Genomic DNA, 24,543 nt, shown 5'->3' on the forward strand with positions numbered 1-24,543 from the left:
TGAGAAAGTGTCGACATCAAACCGACCTACCGAAAATAATATTTCCGCGGTCGTAGTGAAAGCATGAAAAATAACACTGGAACGTTTCTGTGATCCAAAACTTTGGAATAAGATGATTATGAAAACTGTAATAACTCTTGTTGAAGTAAAGTGCTTATCGTTTTATTGATACTTGATTTGTACATAACATAGAAAGTAGTATACACATTCGATATAGAAAGTATAAAGTAGAAGTAGAGCGAACACTACTTGCGACGGTTTCTACGACGATTGCTAGGTTCTGCTTCGTCTTGCGCTTTCCAACGCCTTTCTTGGGCAGTTTGGTGCTCCCTCAGTTCTCTGATCTCTGATTCAGCAGTACAAAGTTGCCTTTGAAGGGCTTCAGTATGGTTCTGGGTGTCATCTTGCATCTCGTCAAGACGAAGGATATCTGCAGTGTTTGCCTGCGCAACCGCATTCACCTCTAGGATTCGATTGATCGACATCCTTGATTGATCGAACTGCCGGGCTATTCGGTTTACTATAACTGGAAGAGCTCTGTCAGCAGTTCCTCCTCTAGATACGTTATAGAAACCTCGTGCCATTCCGTATGGAGGGCGTTGGCCGTCTTGTCGACTCCAATGGTTTATGTATTGGCCCCACTCAGGTATTGGTTCTGCGTCCTCTTGCCTCTGGGGACGCTCCCCAGGGTTGCAGACTTGTAGCTCTGTATCCGTACCACTTGACTCGTTGTCCTCAAAGGGTTCTTCGTCTGAGTCTGTGATCCAGCCTGCATTCTATGGATTGTAGGGGTCTCCCGGTAAATTGGGTGCAGCCATAGGTTCTGTATTAGAAATAAGATTAGTAAAATACTCTCCACAGTATTTTAATCTTTGTATTTTGTTATATAGTTCTTCTGAATATGTATGGTAAGTTTTAGACATGTCTCAACACTACTATCACTCCCAAACACATGTTGGTCATATCTCAAATCAATATAGTTGATCAGGCTATATTAATTCCAGATATGATTACATAACTGCTCATGTTTGACTATAGTGCTCAACATCCAAATACTTTTAAGTTCTTATGATTGTGATATTATACTTGTAAGTATGAGTGTGCTCTTATGACTGTGATACTTTACTTGTGAGTGTTAGTATACTTCTTATAAAAATACTTAAATCTTTAAAAGTATACTTGTAGTCAGAGCTCCTTGCCCCGATGTATTTATAGTTTGTATATCTTTTATTGATTGATATACTGAGTTCACTATAAACAATGCTCTGATACCAATCTGTCACACCCCCAAACCAGACGGCGGAAACGTCTGGGGGTGGAGGACTTGAATTGTAGTATCACAACACATGCATCATAGTAATCAAAGTAGAAACAACCATTGTATTAAAAAAAATATAAATATTTACATGTGTTCAATCATTGTATATTGAACCAAAATATAGTTATACAAAAGAAGATATGACTCAACAAAGCTCCATCTTCTCAAAAGCTCGGGGAGTACCTGTGTATTATTTCCCTGAGAATACAAGTAATTTGAAAAGAGAGTATCAACATAAAGTTGAGTGAGTGCATAAATGTTTATGTTTGAAAGAGTATCTTTGTATCTTGTATATGTAAACTGTTCCAGAAAATCCTATATTTTCTGTTTGTATATGAAAAGTAGTTTTATTCCCACAAAACCCTTCTCTGTGTATTAATGTTTTGTATTTGTATTACTTATGAAAACTTGTAACTGAGAGTGTGCCTGGCTCCACCAGCTTATATTGAAAACTGTATTGAATCTTTGTATTTTGTATTCTGTAAACTAGTACTTTGAAGGTGTACTTTTGTTTAGTTATTTATACACTAACGTATCGTTAATATCTTTTTAATGAGTTATTATAACCATACTATGACTGATGGCCTGAAACAAACGCTTTGTGGGCGTTTAAACTGGTGATAACAATTGCCACTCATCTAACTGTAGCTAGCAGCCTGAGTGCGGGGTTGTCAATCCCGATATAGATCTACACACGCTTGTTTCGATCCCCGGCTGGAGATTCTGGTTATAATGTCAGGACTTTTCTATGTTGTCTAAAATGAATTAAACAACCTGAATCTAGTGTCTCATAAAAAACATATAAACGTTACATGTATATTAGTTTGAAAACTCAATCATCCTGAAATAATGATTGACAGTATATTCTTTGAATCAAAACCCAAATCATTCTGAAATAATGATTGACAGTATGTCCTTGAATTAGTATTTCCAAACATGTATTTGATAAGTGTAAACCTTGATTTGTTCTGTATCAAAACCCTAGTTTCTTGTGTATTCTAGTATACTTGTATCATGAATTATTGTTCTATGTATAAATTATATCTATTATAATTTATATGTACTCCCTGATTGTGTATTTAACCATGTTTGCATATAATCCCTTGCTCAGCATGTTACAAAGGTAGTTAAACTGATGAAATAACTATTATATTTATATACATATACAATTTTATATATAAGTAAAATTTAAACGACACTCGGACAAGTAACCGGTACTTTAAGCCCACATCCAAACAAGGAAAAGGACCCAAAATGAGTTATCAGTCCTAAGCCTTTTAAATCTTATTTATATACATATATATATACAAATATGAATTTTGGGGAAAATATAAGATTATAAAAGAGTTTGATGTGTTGAGTATTTTTAGATAATTTAATGTTATTTTATCATGATTTGAATCATGATTTTATAACACAAAGTTCTTGTGTTATGCTTGTATTCCCCCCCTTAAAACAGTAGAAATTATGAAAATACGGGGGTATGAACTCACTTGATAAATGGTGAACCGGACAGAGTTTCGTTTCACGAAAAGGAGTTTATTTGTCAAGAAACCGGCTCAAATTGGGCAGAGTTTCGACAGGAGAGAGGTTACTTCTCGGGAATCTCGAGGCTTCGAGGCTTGCTTAGGGTTCGATACTTGATACCGGGGCTTTAGGGGTTGTATATGAGCTTAGGGGAGTGGAAAATGTGAAAGAGAATGATTTTTGGGGTGAAAAAGTGTAAAAAAATCCGGAACCCTCGCATGCTATATATAGTCCAAAGGTTCGGACCCGAAGCTGCGCGAAGGTGACACGCGTCGGACAGGTGGCGAGGCGAGGGGGCTTCTTCGGACCGGAGGCTCGCTGCTGGCTGGCTCGGATTGGACCAACCCTCGGTCCAATGGGAAGGAGCCACGTGCGAAGGGGAGGGTCCGAGGCGTGTGCGAGGGGTGTCTCCGGGGCATCTCCTGCGAAGCTGTTTGCTTCTAAGTGGACCTCAGCTGCGGTCCAATCAGTAAGTGCCACGCATGGGTTCGGTCCACTCAGCAGCTGCCACGTGCGAGGGTGACGTGGCATGCGAAATTGCCCGGTTTTTCCCATTTTTTCTTTATTTTTGTGCCAAACTTGCGAAAATCATAACTTTCGCATACGAGCTCCGTTTTTGGCGTTCTTTATATGCACGCGTAGGTAAAATCATAATCTACGACTTTCGTTTAGACTTCGTCGGCTAATTTTGACTTTATTTTTAATAATATTATTTTAAACAGACCGGGACGGGAATCCGTTAAAAATTCATAACTTCTTCATCTGACGTCCGTTTTCATCTGTCTTTTTACCATTGTACTACTACCGACGAGACCTTCAATTCTCGTTTAGGTTGTGTCGGCTAAAAATCGCTCGATCTTTATTTCGAGTTTTTAGCTGTACACTGTTATACTGAAACTTTAGAAAAATCATAACTTCCTCATACGAAGTCAGATTTTTCCGTTCTTTTTATGAAAGTTCTCGGTTTAACATAAACTACAACTTTCATTTAGATTGTTAAGGCTAAAAAGCCTTTTATCAAAAAATTAGTTTTTACACTAAACAGTGTTTTGTCGGTTTTGTCGCAGATTTTCGATTGGTCATAACTTCTTCGTTATAACTCGGATTTTAGTGTTCTTTATGTTTTTGGAAACCTTGTTACAATCTCCATCACTTGGTTCGTCCCAATCGAGATTGCTAAATAATTTATTTTTGAGGGTCAATTATGTAAATATGCACATTATGCTAAAATTTCTCTTTATTATTATAAAAAGAACTATACATTGACCTAAACTATTACATAGTTTTGAAATTACGATTTGTTACAATCGACTCCTAACATTTTCAGCCTATCAATGTGTGACTTCATCTCCAAGACATGTGCACACACAAACCTTCCATCTTGGTGTTTGCTAGCCAATAGGGCTTGAGTGACTTTGAACTTTTCAAGTCTTTGAACTAGTAGGTCAGGGAGAATAATTGGAGGAGGTGGAGGAAGTGAAGTATGATTTCCACTTCCATGATCCAATCGTGGAACATCATCTTCAAGAGGAAAGCTTGTTCTAAAAGATTTGGGAAGACCATAGTTGTCTGAACTAGACATCTACAAGGGAGAAATTTCAAGTTAGTTGATTTAAATCCTTAATATAACACCCAAAATGAAATATTAAGGCTAGGTCCCAACACAATATTTTACAATTCGAAAGAGGGATGCCGTAATACAATTGTAAAATATTTGAAGGTAGGTAAATGACGATTTACCAATTTCCACCATGAAAAACGAAATTGAACATTAGGTTTTAAATGAATTGAAATTCCTAGATTCTTTGAGATTCATTGAACTTTTCAATGACATATTTAAATCTCGATTGTGCCCTTCAAGTTTGTGACTGGGATACCGAGGATCACAAACAAGGTGTGAATAACCATGCAAATGTGTTTGGTACTCCTAATGTTACAAATCATCTAATCAATGTGCCGGTTAACCATACACGCTCCATTGATCTATGATTAACATCAAGCTACCCTTTGTCACGCACTGTCAGTCCCAGATTAGTGTGCCGGTTAACCACACACGCTCCACTAACGACTTAACAAGGTGCAAAGTGCAATTTCATGGGATAGCACCATTTTCACATTTTTCCTAAAGTAACTAAGATTGAGAATTTAATAAAAGTTTAGTTACTTTATAATTATCATTATACTTATATTGAGAATTGGTGTCATATCCTACCCGTTCGACTAACGACCCTCCACCAGTCAAGGAATCGGTGGGTGAGAGTGGACACCCATTAAACTGCCATTTTATAGGCAGTAACCTTATATCCCCCTTATAGACTGACTTTGTGAACGAGGCCTACTAACAGTAAGACTGACTTGTCTTATACATATATATAATCATTAAACTTCTAATATTATAATAATATAATGGTTGAATTTTAACTTTTAAAACTCTAGGGTTTGGAATTAAAGTATTCAAAAGTGAGACTTTACAAATTCCAAAACTTGAGGGCAAGTTTTGAAACTTGTCAAAACTTTTCATTTCCATAACTTATGAGTTAATGTTGGTTTTTATGAAAAGACTCTTGATTTTCCATAACTTGAAGACAAGTTATGGAGTTCATTAAAACATTTAAGAAAAGACTTTTCATGTTCCATAACTTGATGACAAGTTATGGAAGTCATTAAAATTCATTTAGATCAATTTCCAACAACTAGAATTATCATATGATTCAAGATTGATCTAACTAAACTCATAAATCAAGATAATATCAAATCAACAATTTGTAAATAACTTTGTTTATCATATAAACCAACAATTATATTAAAACTCTGACAACTATTTTGTTATTGGATGAATATAATCATTTACCATACCAACAAAATCAAATTTTATGAACTAAAACATTTTGTGGTAATGATCCTTAACCAAAACAGACCAAAAAACTCGAAATTCTACAACCAGAAGCACCAACTCGTCGAGTGCATGAACCTGACTCGTCGAGTTGGCCTTTTACTGAGTGGACTCGTCGAGTCAGTTCGTGGACTCGACGAGTTAATCAGTCAGGTCGCCAGGAAATCGATTTTTTAAGCTTTGAAAATAAGTCATGCATCAAATATAATAGACAACAATTATTGGCTCTGATACCACTGTTGAGTTTTAGTATACTACAACATCCTATGGTGCACATACAACCCTAAATGCTTTGGATCTATGTTTTTTTTAATTATACATGCAATATTGTTTTCCAAAGTATTAAGTCTACAACTAGCAAACAATTGACATACACAACATAAAATACTAGTTAGGAGTTTTTATGTAGCTTGTAAAACTTGTTGTATTTGGCCTTTAAGGCACCAATAGTGTGAATGTCTCAAATGGTTCACAACACACCTTGGACAAGACGAGAACTTCAGAGAGATGTTGCTAACTCCAAAATCGGCTCTAACGATCTCCAAGAACTCTGGTTGTTGATTTTGGGTGCCAAGAGTCCTTTACAATACATTACAAGACATTATCCCTTAATTTCTCTTTTACTACTTTTTATTGAAATTTTTTTACAATCTTAACGTTTGGTAAATAAGTTCACAACACAAAATTCGAGTAACTGTCCGTGAACGATTCGAAATCTTAGCAACGGTTTTAGGTTTCAACCTGTCGGAAAATTTCTTCACCGCCGAATTCACTCCGATCTCTGCCAATTTCTCCATATCCGATCGATCAATCTAACTGTAATCGAACTGTGAGAGACATAAAATCGAGGCGGAGGTGCAGTAGCTAAGTGAAAATGTCGGTGCAAGAGTATCTAGACAAACACATGCTCTCGCGGAAAATTGAAGACGCTGTCAATGCCGCTGTTAGGGCCAAAACTCCCGATCCCGTTCTCTTCATCGTGGGTTCTTCTTTTCTCTTTCTATTTTTTTGTTCTCAGCATACGAAATTGTGATCATAATAAGTGTTTTCCTACCTTAAAATCAGACGTTAGCTAACGATTTCTGACGAGGAGGCTATGAGAATGAGGCAAGTCTGGGTAATTAATTTGTATTTGCTTGTTTGTGCAGTCTAATCATATGCGAAAGGCTGTTCCTTCGGTTATAACAAAGGTTAAAGCGAGGCAAATTCTTGATTGCAGAGGAATTCCTACTGTTGAAGTTGAGTTATACACCAATAAAGGAATGTTTCGAGCTTCCGCTCCAAGCGGTGCTCCCTCTGGACTGTAAGTTTCTATATTATTTTTTTCATCTCTTCTAAGTTCCTGTAGGTGGAAAAGCAGATGAAGGCATACAACCTTGTTCATTCTGTTTGATGAAATCGTTAACTGATGTTTAGTTCCAAGTGATTTCTTTGACTTTGTTTTCTGTCTTATAAAATGATCAACAACGTAATGAGACCCTGAATTGTTAAATTAGTAAGAGTTCATTATTATTCATGGACTAAGTATTGTTATTACATTTAGTTCCCAACCTACATTGTAGGATAATGATGCATGTCTTATTTTCTTGTGGTTATGTGTCTATTTTCAATAGAAATAGTTACAAACTAGTTTCCCTCTCTTCTTCTTCGGGTTTATTTGTTCCACTGGTGATATAAGAACCTTTTTTTTTTGTAATTTCTTGCATATCATAGATATGAGGCTATTGAGTTACGTGATGGAGACAAGGGCACATATCTTGGAAATGGTGTCACCAGAGCTGTTAGAAATGTAAATGAGAAGATATCTGAGGCTATTGTTGGCATGGATCCAACCCTTCAGAACCAAATTGATCAGGCAATGATAGACTTGGATAAGACTGAGAAGAAGGTAGCTTTCTCTTCCTCTTGATTTAGCTAGATGGTAATTTGCATAATGCTTTCATGTCTGACATGCCTGCAGAGTCATTAGTGCATTAGTTTTTTTTGTTATTTATAACAGCTGATGTTCTGAATCTGTATCTATATTTCTTTTAGTTGAAAATATAATAGTGCCTACTGATTAATGTGGCATTAAAGGGATGTCATTGGAACAAAAATTACTTTTTTTCTTCTCACCAAAATTAATGTGGCATCCAGGGTGAACTTGGAGGAAATGCAATATTAGCTGTGTCAATGGCTGCTTGCAAAGCTGGAGCTGCTGAGAAGGAGGTATGCACAATCTAATAATTTATTTGATCTTCATCCAAAATAATATCACTCATAAATAAAAGTAGAAAATGTTATTTTCAGGTTCCACTTTACAAACATATTGCTGATCTTTCAGGCAGAGGAAACCATGTCCTTCCTGTTCCTTCCTTCACCCTAATAAGTGGTGGAAAACATGCTGCAAACAATTTGGCTATAAGAGTAAGCTGGTTTTCTGTTCTATATTTATCGATTTAATTGGTATATTTTGTTTCTTTGGACATATTTCATCATTTCTTGTAAACATGTCTAGTAAGTTGGCAAAGTTATTAACTTTTTGTGTAAATTTGTTTAAAAAACAAAAATCAGGACATAATGATACTTCCAATTGGAGCAAAAAGATTTGAAGAGGCAATGCAAATGGGTTCTGAGACATATCATCACTTAAAGGTAACCTAATCCTATCAACTTCATCCATGTCATTTATTAATTGGATGCATATCATTCACATATGTGTAGCCATTACTAAGGCTATCAATTTTAGTCAAGAAAATGGGAGCATGTTGCAAGAAAGTCTAATTTAACTGAAGTCTAGCACATTTCCTCATTTATCTGTGGTCTTTTTTCATATGCAGGTTGTTATTACAGAGAAATATGGTGCACAAGGATGTAATGTTGGTGAAGATGGTGGTTTTTCTCCTAATGTCTCCAGGCATATCTTTTTATCAATACACCATGATTGTAATGTGATCTTTTTGAAAGCTTTGTTTGTGATATTGGTGCTTTGATTTGATTGATTTTGCAGCTTTAGAGAAGGATTAGATCTTGTAAAGGAGGCGATTAACAGAACAGGGTATAATGGTAAAATCAAGATTGCTATTGATGTTGCTGCTACAGATTTCTGCATAGGTAATAATTCTCATCATTCCTCTCAACATGGGCTTCATGGAAGAAATAACAACCTACTTTCATCGACTTATTTACAATATCATTGTACTTTTGTTTTCTTCCTATTACAACTCTGAAAAATCTACCTAGTTATAGGTATGCTATTGAAATATTAAGCAACTGTCTTTATGATAATTGAGTAGATATTCATGTCATTGATCAATTGACATTTATATTTATTTCTTTTTTTTGTATTAGGTACAAAGTACGATTTGGATTATAAATCTCCTAACAGATCAGGACAAAACTTCAAGTCAGGAGAAGATATGGTTGAGATGTACAAAGAACTATGTAAAGGTATATGTTATCAAGATAGTTTTTGACTTAATTACTTCATGCAAGTACATATGTCCAAATGATTATTTTTTCTTAATTAAACTTTTGTTTGGTATTATTAGAGTATCCTATTGTCTCCATTGAAGATCCATTTGACATGGAGGACTGGGAACAAGCCAAGTATTTCACAGGGCTTGGAATTTGCCAGGTAGGCTTTGTTGACCAATGATTGTGAAGTCAGATATTTGTAATATTAATATTGTTTAAAAAGTATGTGATTTTGATGTGTGAAGGTTGTGGGAGATGGGTTGTTGATGTCAAACTCAAAACGTATTGAGAGAGCCATTCATGAACGTGCTTGCAATGCCCTTCTTCTCAAGGTATAAATGATAAACAGAAAACAAGTAAATATATATATATATATATATATATATATATATATATATATATATATATTAAAAAAAGAAAAGAAAGAAAAGTATTTTGGTGTTTGTTGGATTTTGATGATGAGGGGGGTGTTTTTTGGAAGGGCAGGTGAACCAGATAGGGACAGTGACAGAAGCGATTGAAGTGGTGAAGATGGCAAAGGATGCTGAATGGGGGGTGGTGATATCACAGAGAAGTGGGGAAACAGACGATTTTTTCATTGCTGACCTGGCGGTTGGTCTTGCCACCGGTCAAATCAAAGCAGGTGCTCCTTCTCGTGGAGAGCGCTTAGCCAAGTACAATCAGGTAAAAACTCTAATCAAACTTGGAATGGAATGGAATCATATATTACATTCCTTTGTGATTCCATTCCATACATTTCATAGGAATGAGAAAACTTGTATTGAACAACGATGTTTATGCAGTTGATCAGAATCGAAGAAGAGCTTGGAGATCAATCGAGTTATGTTGGTGATGACTGGAAGCAGTCATGATCATTTTTTTTTTGCTTTTATTCTTCTTAAAGATAAAGAAATACCAACTTTTTTTTTTTTTTTATTTTGCACCACAGAAGGCAGTACCATTTTAATTCTATATAGATAACCCTTATGAGAATTCTCCTGATTTATGGTGAGATGTTGGGTCACATGATTTAAATTTTTGGCATTTCGTATATGTTAATTTGTTGTATTCAATTTTTTATAAAGGAGAAATCAAATATCCTTCTATAGCTTATTCCTACCAATCAGAATTCCTACTCATTAGACGAATAATGAAAGACAAATGTCAAAATCAAAATAAGGAATTAAGAAAGAAAGTTATTGGATTCCACATGTCATTATTTTATATGGATAGGAAGATAGGTAGGAACAAAAGGTAGAAAGATATTTAGTTTTTATTTATAAAGATATGTGATCAAATTGTGGTTGGCTTTTGGTTTGCATCATTGACAAAAATAGGGACTTAATGTGGAAAACCTCATTTCCTTGATTTCTTTATTAAGTTGTTCTTTCTACATTAAGTTGGAAAACAAACTCTTGTGTACATATAACTTCCTAGGTAAAATCATGTTCTCTTAATTCCATCAAGTAAAAAAAAGAAAAGAATTAGTAAGTTGACATTGTGAACGCATCCTTTGATTGCATCTACTACAAACCAGTAATGTACAAACTAGCAGCAAAAACAATATCCCGTTTGATTGCATTTGATGCTGCTTCCATTTTCTTGTATAAAGCAGAGTTGCCCATGATTGCTGCTGCGTTCCTGAACTCCCGACATGTTTCATCCAACCGTACAATTGTCCGCACTATGAGTCCTTCCGGAACATCCGTCAGTTCACATATATCTGCAAACGGAGTCCCCTACATTCCAAACAATGTACACGTCAGCACCTGTGACTGTGTGTGTGTGTATGTGTGTGTGAGAGAGAAAGAGAGAGAGGAAAAAAAACCTTTGCCCATTCATAAACGACCTCAACAAGTCCAAACTTGAGATTCTCTTGAGCATATTCTTGAGGGTCGATTTGTATCTTGAATTGTGATTGAAGCTCCCCAAGTTTGATAGCCGTATCATACAACCTTACAGAAGATAAGATAACAATAAAAGACATCTCAACTAAATATACCAACCTACTTTCAAAACTACATTGATATGAGAGAGAGAGAGAGAGAGAGACCTTTCTTTTGCTTGCAAAAGTCTAGGGGTAAGAGAAGGTTCGGAAGCTTTTCTCTGTTGAAAGACAAAAGCTGACATTAATGCAACTGCTTCTTCTGGTTCCAGACTATCTAATTGATTCTCAAATAAGCATTCTGTGCATATCAACTCCTCTCCTGAATTCATCTCACAAGCCACTCGCCCTTTTATTTGAACCACTAAGTCTGCATCTATACACCCAATCTCCTTCAACACATCAATCTGCAAAAATCAATTGCAACAAATAATCACCTACTTTCATTTATTTGTTCATTGTACTGAAAATAATATTTAATATTTGTACGTACACGACCCTGAAAATGGGGCATTTGTTGAAGTGCTTCATCTGACATTTGAAATTTTAATGCATCGACTTCCTCTTTGTACTTCTTTAACTCTCGAGCTGCTTTGATGTGCTCCCCTAATTTAACACAATTGTGGCACTTGTTTTGTGACATTTTTTGCAATAAGGTATTCCATTTGTCGTAAGCATCCACTAGTTCCACATCTTTCAGCTTCAAATCTTACACAAATAAAAACAAATAAACACATTAAGGGAATGTTTGAATGTGCATTTATCAGAGTAACCGGTTTTGAGTCTATGATTATCATATTTTTATTAGGTTGCTATTTCTTGCATTTAGCCCTAAAAGAAAAAGAAGATAATACCTTTAATGGGATCAAGAGCAGGAGGATACTTATTTCCTTGAGACTTTTGTTGTAAAAGACTCTGTACAGTTTTAGAATAAGCTGCACTACTATCATCTTCCAAAAGCCCAACTTGATCGATCTTTATCTTCACATTACAAATCGACAAAAACTCTTTGTTATCAACTTCCCGCACCTCATAAGCTGCCCCAGCAGCATTACCACGGTGGGGCAGTTTGATTTTGACAATGCCTGAACCTTTTCGGGCAGTGGCAGAAGTGTAATAGTCATCATCTATCCCACGTTTGGATTTTGGCATTAGCATCTGAAGACCACCACCACCACCACTGGAAGCTGACTTCTTTTGTGGGCCATCCATGGATGTGGAGGTTTGTAATGTTGTTGGTAAAGAGGGTGTGAGAACCAGAACAATGTATTGTTTGTTGGTGGAGGAAGGTGCCTTTAAGATAACTCCAAGTAAGTGGTCCTCAACCTGTTAATGTCAATGTTGGGTTAATTTAAATGCAAGAAATGGCAATGTACTTTGGTTTCTTGTTATTATTTTGATTAAAATAAAATGATTGAATAGAGAAATTTAGGGGAATAAACTCACGGATTGTGATTTGACAACCACAAGTCTTCCAGGTTGAAGAAAAGACTGAGAAACGGAAGATTGCAACACTTTTTCGTTTATGTGGTTGCTATACATCTCAGCCTCAAAGTGCCACTTATAGTATTCCTCAATTGCTGGCTCACCCTTTATGCACCTTTTATAACAAATAATTCATCATTATCATCAAAACAACAGTCTAACTTTTTTTTTTTTTTTTTTAATATTAAACTGTAGTTTAATTACTAATTGTGGATACTTTTTAAAAAATTTGTCATCAAAATTTGCATACATAAAAATGGGATCTATTGCAACACCTATCAGATGAATGGAGTCGCATCACATTCCTCCAAGAATGGTCCATTCCATTCCATCAGATAAAACAAACATATATAATTTTTCATTGTCATGAATCATGATGATGAAAATAAAGAAGAATTTAGAAGGTTTGTTTACTCGATAGATTTTGTAGGCTGAGCAAGCTTTCGCATCAGCAGTTGCTGTTGCTCGGGTAGTTTTTTCTGAGCATGAAATTCTGCAAAACTTCTTTTCAGCATGTCCTCCACCTTTAAAATTAGTCACCAGTATCAGATAAATGGCAAACACAAATAACAATGATATATGCATAAATAGTAATAGTAATAAATAATAATACCTTCAATTCTTCAACACGGAGGAGATGCATTATCATGATATATGTCAAGCGGAATTGGGATTCCAGCTTGGTTGCACTGCCCATAATCACATGCTCTAAAGCACTCTCGTCCGGGACTTCATCACGACACATCACCAGAACCGTCCCGATACTATCCAGTCCTCGCCTGCCCGCCCGCCCGGCCATTTGCGTGTATTCTCCGGGCAGTAACTGTCTAAATTCCTTCCCATCAAACTTCCTTACTGTGTCAAAAACAACCTGCCACAACAATTACAACCCACTAGTTTAACATTCTACTTTCTATTTCAATGACATTGCTATAACTGAGCACAATTTTCAAAGTAGAATGTTGTATGTAATAAGAACAAAGGAAGTAGGATGCTATAATAAAATAATTATTATGATGACTCACCGTTCTAGCAGGAGCATTAACCCCCATTGCGAATGTTTCGGTTGAAAACAAAACCTACATACCACAAATAAATATTATCAATAGAATAGACAATAAGTAAAGGAACTTTTTTTTTTTTTTTGAGAAAGAGAAATAAATGTAAGGGCATTTGGTTCGTAGAACTTTTTTGAAGGAATTGGAATGTGTCAAAGGAAGTGGAATCTAAGTGGATGATTGGAGTTTGTATGGTGAAAAGATTTTTTTTTAGTTCCAACTGAATTCAATTCCGTACTCCTTTGCAACCAAACCCGGGATTGGAATGGAATTCCGATTCCGGTATGCATAACTTGCCTTAATTACACCACGGCAGAAAAGCATTTCAACTACTTCCTTGACTATCGGGAGCAGACCAGCATGATGTACACCAATCCCCCTGTGAAGAAGCCCTTGGAGTCTCACAATCTATTGTGCAAAAAGAAATTATAAGATTTAATTTTAGCAATTTAACAAAAATAAAAGAGCAAAATACAAAACAAACAAACTTGTATTTTTAACAAGTTTATCAATTTAGCCACTTTACTGTTTACTGTAGTGATTAAATCATTCTACTTTTTTTGACAGTCAAAAAAACCATTTTTCCCGCTCACACAGTTCTGGTCTCAGGGCAAAATACAAAAAAGACAACATACTTTCACCATTTTATCGATTTAGCCACTGAATTATTATCATAATAATGATAAATAAAAATAGTCGAGTGACTAAATTGACAAAATTGGTGAAAGTAGGTTGTGGTTTTCTGTTCTTTTTAACCTTTTTTGGTTTATAAACAGTCAAAAAAGTATAATGGTTTAATAAAAAATGTGTTTTTTTTATATTCTTGGTGTCAAACTGATTCAAATAATAGATACATATACCTGTGGTAGGTTCCTATCAGATCCCTTTAATCGAGAAAATGCTTTATCACAAAAAACACGAATTTCACTTTTCTCAGAGCGACTTGTGAGGTCTGTTTCACGCAGATTATCAGCTGATTTGTCACACCGATTCTTTGAGAAACAAAATATCACCACCTATAATTATCATAACTCATAACACATCAACATCTTGTAAAATAAAAAACTGAAATATAGATTTCAATAGGACAAACTCCAAGAAATAGCAATGTAACTTAGTCTTTTTACCAATATAGGCAACACACTTTATCTTTTACCCATTATAGCAACCAACTTACATTTCTTTACCCATAATAGCCACACAGTTGCATTCTTTTTACCAATAATAGCAATATGTAACATATAAATTACATTGCCCTTATTGGTAGCAAAATGTAAAAAATAAATTATGCATAAAAATTAGTAAAGTAAGTTGTTATAGTATTTCACAATATAAATGTGAACAGGTTTTACTTACTGGTAAAAGGGAGGTTTTTCCTAGCTTGTTAATAAGTGATAACCACAAAGATTTTTCTGATACTCTATTCCCCCAATTGTTATTGCCGCCACCATATCCTTGGTTGCCCCGCCCACCACCACCAAAGTTTCCCAAATTCTGGGGCCCGGTTTGTTTAATCGGTTTGCCCCTTGCAAAACTGTTTGGTTTTTGAGAGCGGGAATTGTCATGAGTGGTGGGAAGTGACGGATATGCCCCTGAACCACTGCCAGCTGTCGCCATGGTTTTTCTCCTATGAGCATCTTTTGCGGATTTTAGTCCCTGTGGTATAAACTTCTCCTGTTCACAGATTTTGTAAAGTTCTCCCGAATAAAATAGACAGTGCTCTAGTGGGACCGGCCTCTTTGTAGTCCTGTCACAAAATATTACATTACAGTCTACAATTAACTGTTGTTTATATTTTCCCCAAATGTGCCTTCATTTTGTTACATATTTTTCTGATTCGTTTATAAAGACAACCTCATGAGAATAAAAGAAAAAAAAAACAGGGTGGACCCTTACCCTGTTACACGGATTTGCTTTTGTTTTGTTCTGCCAATCCAATCAGCAAAATCTATTGTATTAGGTACCTGCAAATACAACATAAGGTTAAATGTGTAATTATGCAACAGTGCAAGTGTTTCACCTTTTTCCCAATTTATGCTATAAATAATTTTTAGACAAAATATCCAACCATGTTTCAATTTAAGCAGGACCAATTACCTAATGATGTGGCACCTGTTAAATCTTTATCTATGCAACAATGTTTCATGTTTTAACAATATATGCAACAATGCTTCATTTCTTTACCAATTTATGCAACAGCATTTCACCTTTTTTTTTTATCAATTTATGCAACTGACATGAATTATGCAACCATGTTTCAACGGGTTAAACAAGTAATAGTAAAATATTGAATATTTTGGTCCTAGCTCAAAATGTTCAACACTTTTCTAGTTCTAGCTTTCTTTTTGAAATAAAATTAATAAAAAAAAAATGGCGTAACAAATACTCAATATTTTGTGTAGAAAATCTTACAATATATGCTGCAAGTATAATTACCGTGGCAGAGAGGAGAACAAAATTGATATGCCTTGGAAGCATGATGATAACCTCTTCCCATACAACCCCTCTTTCAACATCATTCACATAATGCACTTCATCAAATATAACCTACTCATTAAGAAGACAAATCCAACCAATAAAAAAAACATCAATTCACATTCACAAATCTGTTATCCAAAAGTGAAAGGGCTAAACTGTAGAATCTTATTTTCATTCCACTTATTTGTTTATTACAGCATCCTACATTGAACTTTGAAATCTACCCTATTAGGACAATGTACTTTGAATATCTACCCAATCAATTATAGAAGTGAAAATTGCTTTGTATGTGGATGACATTGCTATAACTTGGTAGTTTTTTTAAAATTACAATACTGTAATAACAATGTAAGTAATATGCTATCATGTTATGATGCTATAACAAACAAAAGAACAAAAGTATGTTGATGTTTTTAACATTTTAACCCAAAAGGTAAAAAAGAAACAAAATATGAGAAGGTTTACCCATTCAATGTCGCGTATAATATCAGCACCCCTATAAAGCATTGACCTTAAAATCTCAGTTGTCATGATGAGGCAAGAGGCCTCAGGCCTTAAGCTAACATCCCCTGTGAGAAGACCCACATCAAACTTTCCAGAAAAGTCCCTGTACTTTTGGTTGCTGATTGTTTTAATGGGAGCAGTATATACTGCTCTTGTACAATGCTGTATAAAATTTTGGAAATAAAAAAACGGTTAATGTCATAAATGGAAACCAACTATTCCAATTTTGCATTCAGCTTCTAATTCTACATCCTAGATCACTAAACTTTTTAATGTTGTTACAATCAGGTCAATGATCCAATTTTGACAGGTTACCATGATGATGTGGCGTCCACATGGGACTATACAAGCTTTCTAGGGATGTTTATGATGAGGAGGGCATTTACGTCTTTTGAATAGACAAGAGATCAAGAGTAAGATATCGTACTTTTGATGCGAGTGCAAAGGCGTACTCTGCAACAACAGTCTTTCCAGCCGAAGTATGAGCTGCTACAAAAACTGATTCCCCCTTCTCAAGAAAATATATAGCCTGTAATCATAAAGGAAAAAGATGTATATGAGTTTAAAATGACAAAAAACATACATATAATATGCAATTTTAGGAATTTCTATCATCTTGAGATGCTCTTTGCCTCTTTCTATGCATCTAATTAGAGAATGCAATATCAGGAACAAGTTTAACCCTATTTAGTTTTATATCAAATTAATATTACCTCCTTTTGGAATGCATCTAGTTCAAAAGGGAAATCCAATGCCATATCAGGAACAAGTTCATTAAAATTATCTGCAATCCCATCACTACCCCCTGTAACTGCCCAAACCTGCAAAACAAACACACCCACTAAGCAAAAAAGGAATCATGCAAAAAAGTTTGAAGCATTTCAATCCTAATCAAAAGATACTTTTGGCTCCTTCTGTCGTCCACCATCTCCGGAATCGGAATCATCCAATCCTTTGGTCGATCCCGTTGACAAAATTTGATCAATAACAGATGATTCAGTGTCAAGTGAATCCGGTTTATTTTCATCTTCTATAGGAACAGATTTTGGAGACCCCAATTCAATCACATTGATTTCTAACTCAGGTGTATTTCCTACATGATGAGCAATGTTATCAACCTCCCACAAAAAGATACTCATAGTCATAATACAAAGAAATAAAAAGATGAGTAGGGGTGTTTGTGTTCAAAACCGGATATCCGAAATTTCAGATACTGGATTACTCCAACAATCATTCCCTCATTCCCATTGTCAAACTCAAACCACTGGAATTGGATTCCATTCAGTTTAATAGTGGTCTGAATCCCGAAAAGAGGGGAAGAATAATTGGAGGAAAGGAGTTGAATCACACATACCATCATTAATGGGAACTTCCATAACATCCTCTTCCCAAGCTCTTTTAAATAAGTCATCAAACTGAACAGATAAAGTACTCTGCAGAGACAGCAACACATTAACTAAAAAGAATGAAAAGATGAGGTCTGATTTTGATTTTGAGAATTGAACCTTGTACTTCTCACATAAAATGCAAGAAATAGCAATGCACTTTCATTTATTTGTTTATTATAGCATGCTACTTTCATGTTTTTCTATTACAGCATCGTATTTCCAATTCTTTTTTTATCAAGGCATTGTACTTTGAAAATCTATCCAATTATAGCATTGAAAACCGCTTTGCATTCGAATGACATTGTTATAATTGGGAAGATTTTTCAAAGCACGGTGTATTATAATAGGTTAGAATGAAAGTAAGATGCTACAACAAACAAATATATGAAAGTACGTTGCTATTTCTTGCATTTAACCCTTTACAGAATTGTAAAAGACGTTATTTGTTACAAGTTTAAAAATATGATGTCATTGCAGTACTTTGTTGTTTTTAATCTACAACAAAGCATTTTTAATTAAAAAGGTAACTCGTTACACTTGATATTTAATTGTGGGGTCTTTACCTCAGATGTTGTCTTGGGCACACTCTTATCTTCATGAATAATCCAAGAACATGGATGTCCCTTCAAAAGTTAACCAGCAAATTTCTTTTTAAAAAAATGTTACATTTGTTATACCGGATAGAATCAAACAGGATGGGACTAGACAATCTTTTCGATGATGGGGATCAGAAGGGCATTTACGTCTTTTCAACAGTTGAAAGATCAAGAGCAAGTTCTTGTCCCACCTTATTGGGTGACACAAAAAATTGCAATCTTTTGTCCAACTGACACCCATCCAGTCCCAATCCAATGCATGCCAAACGCACTACAACCTGATGAGAAGGGCATTTTCGTCTTTTGCACATATGATAGGAGAGAATGAGTCTTTTTTGGGTGGGACAAAAGAATGTAAAGTTTGTCCCATTGATAGTCCAAAGACAATTATGTGTAACAAAGTATATGGTATCTTAGGCAACAAACCTTGAGGTGTCCAAGATCCATTCCTTGTTTACAACTAGGAGGAATGAGTTGTGCAGGAGCACCATCCAAGACTTCCCTTACCCATTCACCATTACAAGAACCTTCCGGAAAGTTCCTTCCCAATGATTGGGAATCATCCAATCCACCTGGACGAAAAGGTCGGTTGTTAATGCTTCCTTTTACAAAATCCTTTGGAGGTCCACTAATACGCACTCCAATAGAACTCTCTGCTTCCACCATCAGTTCAGACACATCAACCTACAACTCAACATAATCAGTCAACTCAACTCAACTCATTTCAAAATGTGTGGACCATGATGCCCCTTTAAACATCCCCGATTTTAGCAGCAGCATCTTAAAAAGTTTATTACGTATAAGCAGTCATTTGTTATTCAGCATTATTTCTAAACAGAAGGGCAAAATAGTCATTTACACACACTCAGAGTTCAGACAATTCATTCTTTCCAAAAGAGAAACAGTCTTTATTTTATGCATACAACACTTACTGGGATGTTCCTCCAAAACTGAAAACATTATAAAGAACATTCTTGAAATTTTTGCTATTTCAAGGTGATTTCTAAATATGCATGTCAAGTCAACCTTAAAACAACTGTAGGACATGCACAATAAATAGTATCTTCACAAGGGAATAGAGACCTTAACCAAGGTGTCCTCTACTTTTGAGTTAATGGACTTAATAGCAACCATTTCCGCTCCCGTTTGCTTTCCACATAAAATCCTAACTTTTTACAAATTTGCCCTCATAGACATGAGCATAAATTACCTGCACGGATGCAGGTTCCCATTTCTCTGATGCAGGCTTGGGGCGTCTGAATGGCAATTCCCATGCAGGTACTACAACAGAGCGAGGCATTGTTGGCTCTAAGTGAATTTTTGCTTGGTCAAACCAATCAAACTCCCACTGCCTTCCGGCTTTTTCTGCAGAAAATTCATCAGGATCCAATCTTGGCAGAAGATATTTATCCTCAACAAACTTTTTGATCGATTCTGGTGTTTCCCTAGCAAATGCAGGAGGCTGGAAATATAAACATAGGTGTTATACACGAATATTTTCTCATAAATGAATCTTAGGTTAAATTCAAAATAGGTAACACTCTCTATGAGTCGCAATTTGTTGAATTTGTTTTACTCGTGTATGTTCAAAATCATAAACTAAAGAGTTTCAAACCCTGTCCATAGATTTTTTGGCTCCACTGGTGCCAGTTAACCACATCCCTAATTAAAAACCATGAGGTTTTTCTCAAACCAGATTAGAAACTTGAACTCAGAACCGAAACTGACTAACTCCATTCCATAAAAGATATTTTTTTTGGTGAATTGCTTCTCTCTTTTCCACAATTATGATCCAATTTTGTGAAAATTTGTTTGTTCTATAACCAAGCAAGAGTTATTGTATAGCATACAATGAAACAATACGACATTCTACAAAGGACAGTTCATTCTCATTCATGAAAATCAATAAAGCCACAAACAAAACTAAATTAAAAGTAACATAGGATAAGTGAGATAGAAAACTAACGAGTATAAACTCCGGTAGCGAGTCAATGGAGGTGGATTTTTTAACAGGAGGTAGCGGCTCGATTCGAATATGGCCGCTGTGACCCGTGAATCCAACCCGGAAAGGCAACTCTTTCACTGTCTCGATCCGATCCATTCTGCTTCTATGTCGTTTAGAATTCTCAATCTTTCTGTGAAATTGACTGGATTTTCAATTCGAATGTTCAAATTTAAGCGGGTTTGCTTAAACCATTGTTAAAACCCCCGAATGGTAAAAGCGTTTTCCTAGTTTGCTTCTTGTTTGGTCGATTTGAGTAAAAGATTGTTTAAGAGGGCGTATAAGGATGAAGGGGGCTAAAAGAAGCAATTTAACACGTTGAAGGCATGAAGTGGACAAATCAGGAATTTCATATTACAAATGACCTACTAATGATTTAGTTGTGATGCTACTAAAACCCGTCTACTTTAATGGAGCCAAATACCAAGAATAGGTCATCACCCTATATTTATTTATTTTTTTAGAACGGCAAATCTACGCTACTCCGAAACTACTCCTAATACCACATATGTCTCCAATGAGACGTGAACCCTCAACTAGGGATGTCAACGGGACCAAACGGGAGCGGAAATGGTTGCCCCCGCCCCCGCTCCCGAAATCACTTGTTGCCCCCGCTCCCGGTCCCACCCCAGATCCCCCGCTTACACAGCCCCCGGTTACCTCCATCGCCCCCGTTCCCCCGGTACTCCCGGGTTAAAGGCTTAAAAATGGATTTTTTTTGCCAAAAAATTGTTTTGTTTTAGGCTAAAAATACTATTTTTAATAACTTTTGTATATAAACAAAGCATGTAAGCCCTTGATAAATCAAGAATTGATCAAACATAAAACATCACTAAAGTTATAAACATATATATATATATTTTATATAAATATAAACGGGGTCCCCGCGGGAGTACGGGACGGAAATACTCACTTCCGCCCCCGGTCCCGAAAATAAACGGGAGTTAATATCGCCCCCGCCCCCGCTCCCGAATTTTTAAAAAAATTAGTCTCGTACGGTATCAGGGTCCCACGGGAACGGGTTCCCGCGGGGGTTTTTGACATCCCTACCCTCAACCTCAAGGAGGGAGGGCAACACCCGATACCGTTGAGCTAGAAGCCCTTTGGTCCCTATATTTATCTTGTTAGCATTTCCATATCAAACCAAACACTATCTCACAAGTAGTTTCATTTAGCTTTACACTAACTTCGAACAAAACACCAAATAGGCTCCACATCGAAAGAGACGTGAAATGAGAGGTAATGTAACATCCCAGTGTTTTCATTTAAGCTTATGTGTTAGTTGTTTTCATCTAGGCTTATGCGTTATTTATAATCATGCGGTGTACTTTTCATAATATTATGGGAATATACATAAAGGAACCTCATAAAGTACAACATATATTCATAGAAAACATTGAATATGGACTAATTTGGGTATCCTTAAGAGAATTACTTAATAACTAAGCAATCTATATAGGCTTCCATGGTGACTTGGTATTATATTATGCTTTTTTTCCTTGTCATTCGAACATATACCTAAAAACACATGTTGAAATGAATTAAACATGTACCTGAAAATATAAGCAGAAATGAATTAATAAGCAAGGGGACACTATATGTATGGAAAGGTGTCTATGGACACCCCTTTCTTGAAGAGTATGTAAAAAAAATTAACCATGTCCTTAAAATTTCAAGGATTGACATCCTTAGATTTATGAATAAAAATTAATTACCATATACACGTCTAATTTCTAAATTGTAACAAATGATTTGTCACTTAAAACGATTATTTATTCATTTTTGTCCGAATGTGGATTGAGCCCACATAGGATATGTGGACAAGGTGACGATATAACAAGTAACATGACATGCATTTAATGAATTGAAGACCTTAATTGTGAAAGGAGTGGAATCTACGCATTATATCCATTGTTTTGCTTACTAGTTTGTAACAATAATTTTTGGATTGTCAATTTGGGAATTTTGGGTAAGGCATGAAGTGGGCTTTCCACGTGAGGCGCGGAGCGCCAAGTAATGACGTGACACGTCCTCGTTGTTAGGATAAAGCCTTAGGCCTTAGGTTTTGGGCCTATTTAAAAGCACAATCCCTTAGGGTTTCGTCATTTCTCAATCTCCATCTTCAGAGAACGTTCCCTCGTTCAAACCTTAGCCCCTTTCCATTGTTCTTGAGCTTTTGGGTGCCTTTGTGCTTAATTTGAAGAAAAAAGAAGCCTCTTATTGCATGGAAGCATATATCTAGGGAGTTCCTACCTCTTTATCTCCTCTAGGGTCTTTGAAAGGCATAAAGTTATCACCTTTTGGCTGTTAGTTGATAGATCCAAAATTTTAAGATAGTTTTGGTCCGTTTGGCTATGTTTCCTTGGAGTTTGGAAAACTACAAGGATAGAAGTTATCAAAGAAAGTTGTATTGCATGTGAGGATTTCCTTTTGTTCCATGTAAGATGAATATTGGCTATTTTTTACTCATATTGAGTTAGGGTTTAATGTTGTGGTAGTTTGAGCCAAAGGCATGGATAAACTTGAAAACTTTATCAATTAAGATCTCCATATGCTTTAGATATGTAAGTATTGAGCCTTGGGCTTTAAGGAATAAGCTCTTAATGGATTAAGAAATCTGCCCAAAGGAGCACGATTGTAACGTCTTAAATTTCGAACCAAAATTTTCTTTTTACAAGTGTAAATAAAACATTATTTTTCCATAAAGGTGAAAAATCAATAGTTCAAAACCCCCAAAACCTTAACATATGAAAATCATTGTATCCAAAAACATCAGAAGTAGCGGAAGTCTGAAAGATATAATCATAGGAGATGCACATGTGTTACAGTCGAGATAGAGTCTTCCTATTGCCAGAAGTACAACCTGAAAACATTTAATCCATAATTGTAAGCATAAAACTTAGTGAGTTCATAAAATATCACATACACCACAGTAATAACTATACATGTCAATATTAGGCTTAATTTGGATCACAGCCTCTCTGGTCTTGCCATCATCCCAACGGGGCCTATTTGACTTACGACCTCTCTGGTCTTGTTATCATCCCAACCACCCCAATTTGACTCATGGTCTGTCTTGACTCATGGCCTGTATGGTCTTGTCATCATCCCAACAGAGCATATAAACATACATGCAAACAAGCAAGACCATACTAGTCTAGCTAAGTATACGATCATGTCACATTATTACACATGCATCCAACACACATAGGATCCAATCATGACATAAGTAATATAGTGAGAAGACCTCACCTGAATAATAAACAGAATAATGATTGTTGCATACACAAATACTTGCATATATCAGACTTGCAAAACGACTAAACACCAAAAAAAAGGTCAAACCTTAGTCTGTAGCTCAAAATCCCAAAGCTTGACCAAAAATCAAACTTAGTCAAAAGTCAACGGATCCGGTCAAAGGCGTTTCGTGCTAGGGGTGAGCATGGTGCGGTTCGGTGCGATTTTTGGCCGAAACCGAATCGAAAACTGCAACTTTGATTTTTGAAGATTACAAAACCGTGTATTTCATTTATCTAGGGGGGGGGGGTTAAGAAAATGGTGCATGGAAAATAGTGTATCCGTATAATTTTAAATTTGAAGATCAATAAGAAATTTTTTTACCAACGTCAACCATATGTAACTTATTTATTGGTATGAGTTTAATTATTTATAAAAACAACACATGTTTTTTTAAAACACATAGTAGGTAACACATGTGACATCCCCAATTTTTGAAACCGTTTTTTTTTTCTTTACACTTTCAAAAATCATAATATCTTTTATTGCGAAAATTCTCAGTACACTAAAACAATTTGATTACAAAAGATTGTCTCAAAATAATAAATCTATAAGGATGTCATAATCGATACATAACATATGTTACAACATAAATACCTAACGGTCCTGAACTATATTGCAGTTATTCTCTTTAATCACTCAACATCCTACTCAAG

General features: G+C 35.6%; 2 protein-coding genes across 3 annotated transcripts; one reads left to right on the plus strand and one right to left on the minus strand.

Annotated features, from left to right (window-relative positions):
* The first annotated feature begins 6,359 nt into the window (after positions 1-6,359).
* LOC145107424 (cytosolic enolase 3-like) lies at positions 6,360-10,317 on the plus strand. 2 transcript variants are annotated; one of them, XM_079044304.1, is made up of 13 exons: positions 6,364-6,717; positions 6,887-7,041; positions 7,452-7,626; positions 7,875-7,946; positions 8,028-8,144; positions 8,292-8,372; positions 8,558-8,634; positions 8,728-8,831; positions 9,069-9,167; positions 9,269-9,354; positions 9,440-9,526; positions 9,681-9,878; positions 9,998-10,317. In XM_079044304.1, the coding sequence occupies exons 1-13, from the start codon at positions 6,613-6,615 to the stop codon at positions 10,064-10,066; spliced, it is 1,425 nt and encodes a 474-aa protein (XP_078900430.1). In that variant the 5' UTR covers positions 6,364-6,612; the 3' UTR covers positions 10,067-10,317. The 2 variants fall into 2 exon arrangements, with proteins under 2 accessions (XP_078900432.1, XP_078900430.1); XM_079044306.1 differs by lacking the exon at positions 9,998-10,317 and having other exon boundaries at positions 6,360-6,717; positions 9,676-9,774.
* A 222-nt stretch (positions 10,318-10,539) lies between these two features.
* Positions 10,540-20,911, minus strand: LOC145107423 (RNA helicase, ATP-dependent, SK12/DOB1 protein). Its single transcript, XM_079044303.1, has 23 exons — positions 20,555-20,911; positions 19,799-20,050; positions 19,015-19,272; positions 18,556-18,615; positions 17,959-18,037; positions 17,507-17,697; positions 17,318-17,425; positions 17,032-17,133; positions 16,566-16,766; positions 16,059-16,169; positions 15,519-15,586; positions 14,979-15,369; positions 14,483-14,638; positions 13,920-14,030; positions 13,590-13,643; positions 13,178-13,435; positions 12,979-13,088; positions 12,526-12,679; positions 11,934-12,405; positions 11,573-11,787; positions 11,248-11,486; positions 11,023-11,149; positions 10,540-10,933 (listed from the first exon to the last, which is right to left on the minus strand). The coding sequence occupies exons 1-23, from the start codon at positions 20,687-20,689 to the stop codon at positions 10,721-10,723; spliced, it is 4,065 nt and encodes a 1,354-aa protein (XP_078900429.1). The 5' UTR covers positions 20,690-20,911; the 3' UTR covers positions 10,540-10,720.
* Positions 20,912-24,543: the final 3,632 nt, after the last annotated feature.

This window comes from Lactuca virosa, chromosome 4 (assembly GCF_052849685.1).
Source record: "Lactuca virosa cultivar CGN04683 chromosome 4, Lactuca_virosa_CGN04683_v6, whole genome shotgun sequence".
NCBI lineage: Eukaryota > Viridiplantae > Streptophyta > Magnoliopsida > Asterales > Asteraceae > Lactuca > Lactuca virosa.

Coding starts and splice junctions, on each gene's coding strand:
- LOC145107424 (XM_079044304.1), top strand. CDS start 6,613: ATGTCGGTGCAAGAGTATCTAGACAAACACATGCTCTCGCGGAAAATT. Junction 8,145..8,291: donor CAAACAATTTGGCTATAAGA/GTAAGCTGGTTT, acceptor AACAAAAATCAG/GACATAATGATACTTCCAAT. Junction 9,527..9,680: donor GCAATGCCCTTCTTCTCAAG/GTATAAATGATA, acceptor TTGGAAGGGCAG/GTGAACCAGATAGGGACAGT.
- LOC145107423 (XM_079044303.1), bottom strand. CDS start 20,689: ATGGATCGGATCGAGACAGTGAAAGAGTTGCCTTTCCGGGTTGGATTC. Junction 17,698..17,958: donor GGAAGTTCCCATTAATGATG/GTATGTGTGATT, acceptor CTCATCATGTAG/GAAATACACCTGAGTTAGAA. Junction 16,170..16,565: donor TTATACGCGACATTGAATGG/GTAAACCTTCTC, acceptor CTTAATGAGTAG/GTTATATTTGATGAAGTGCA.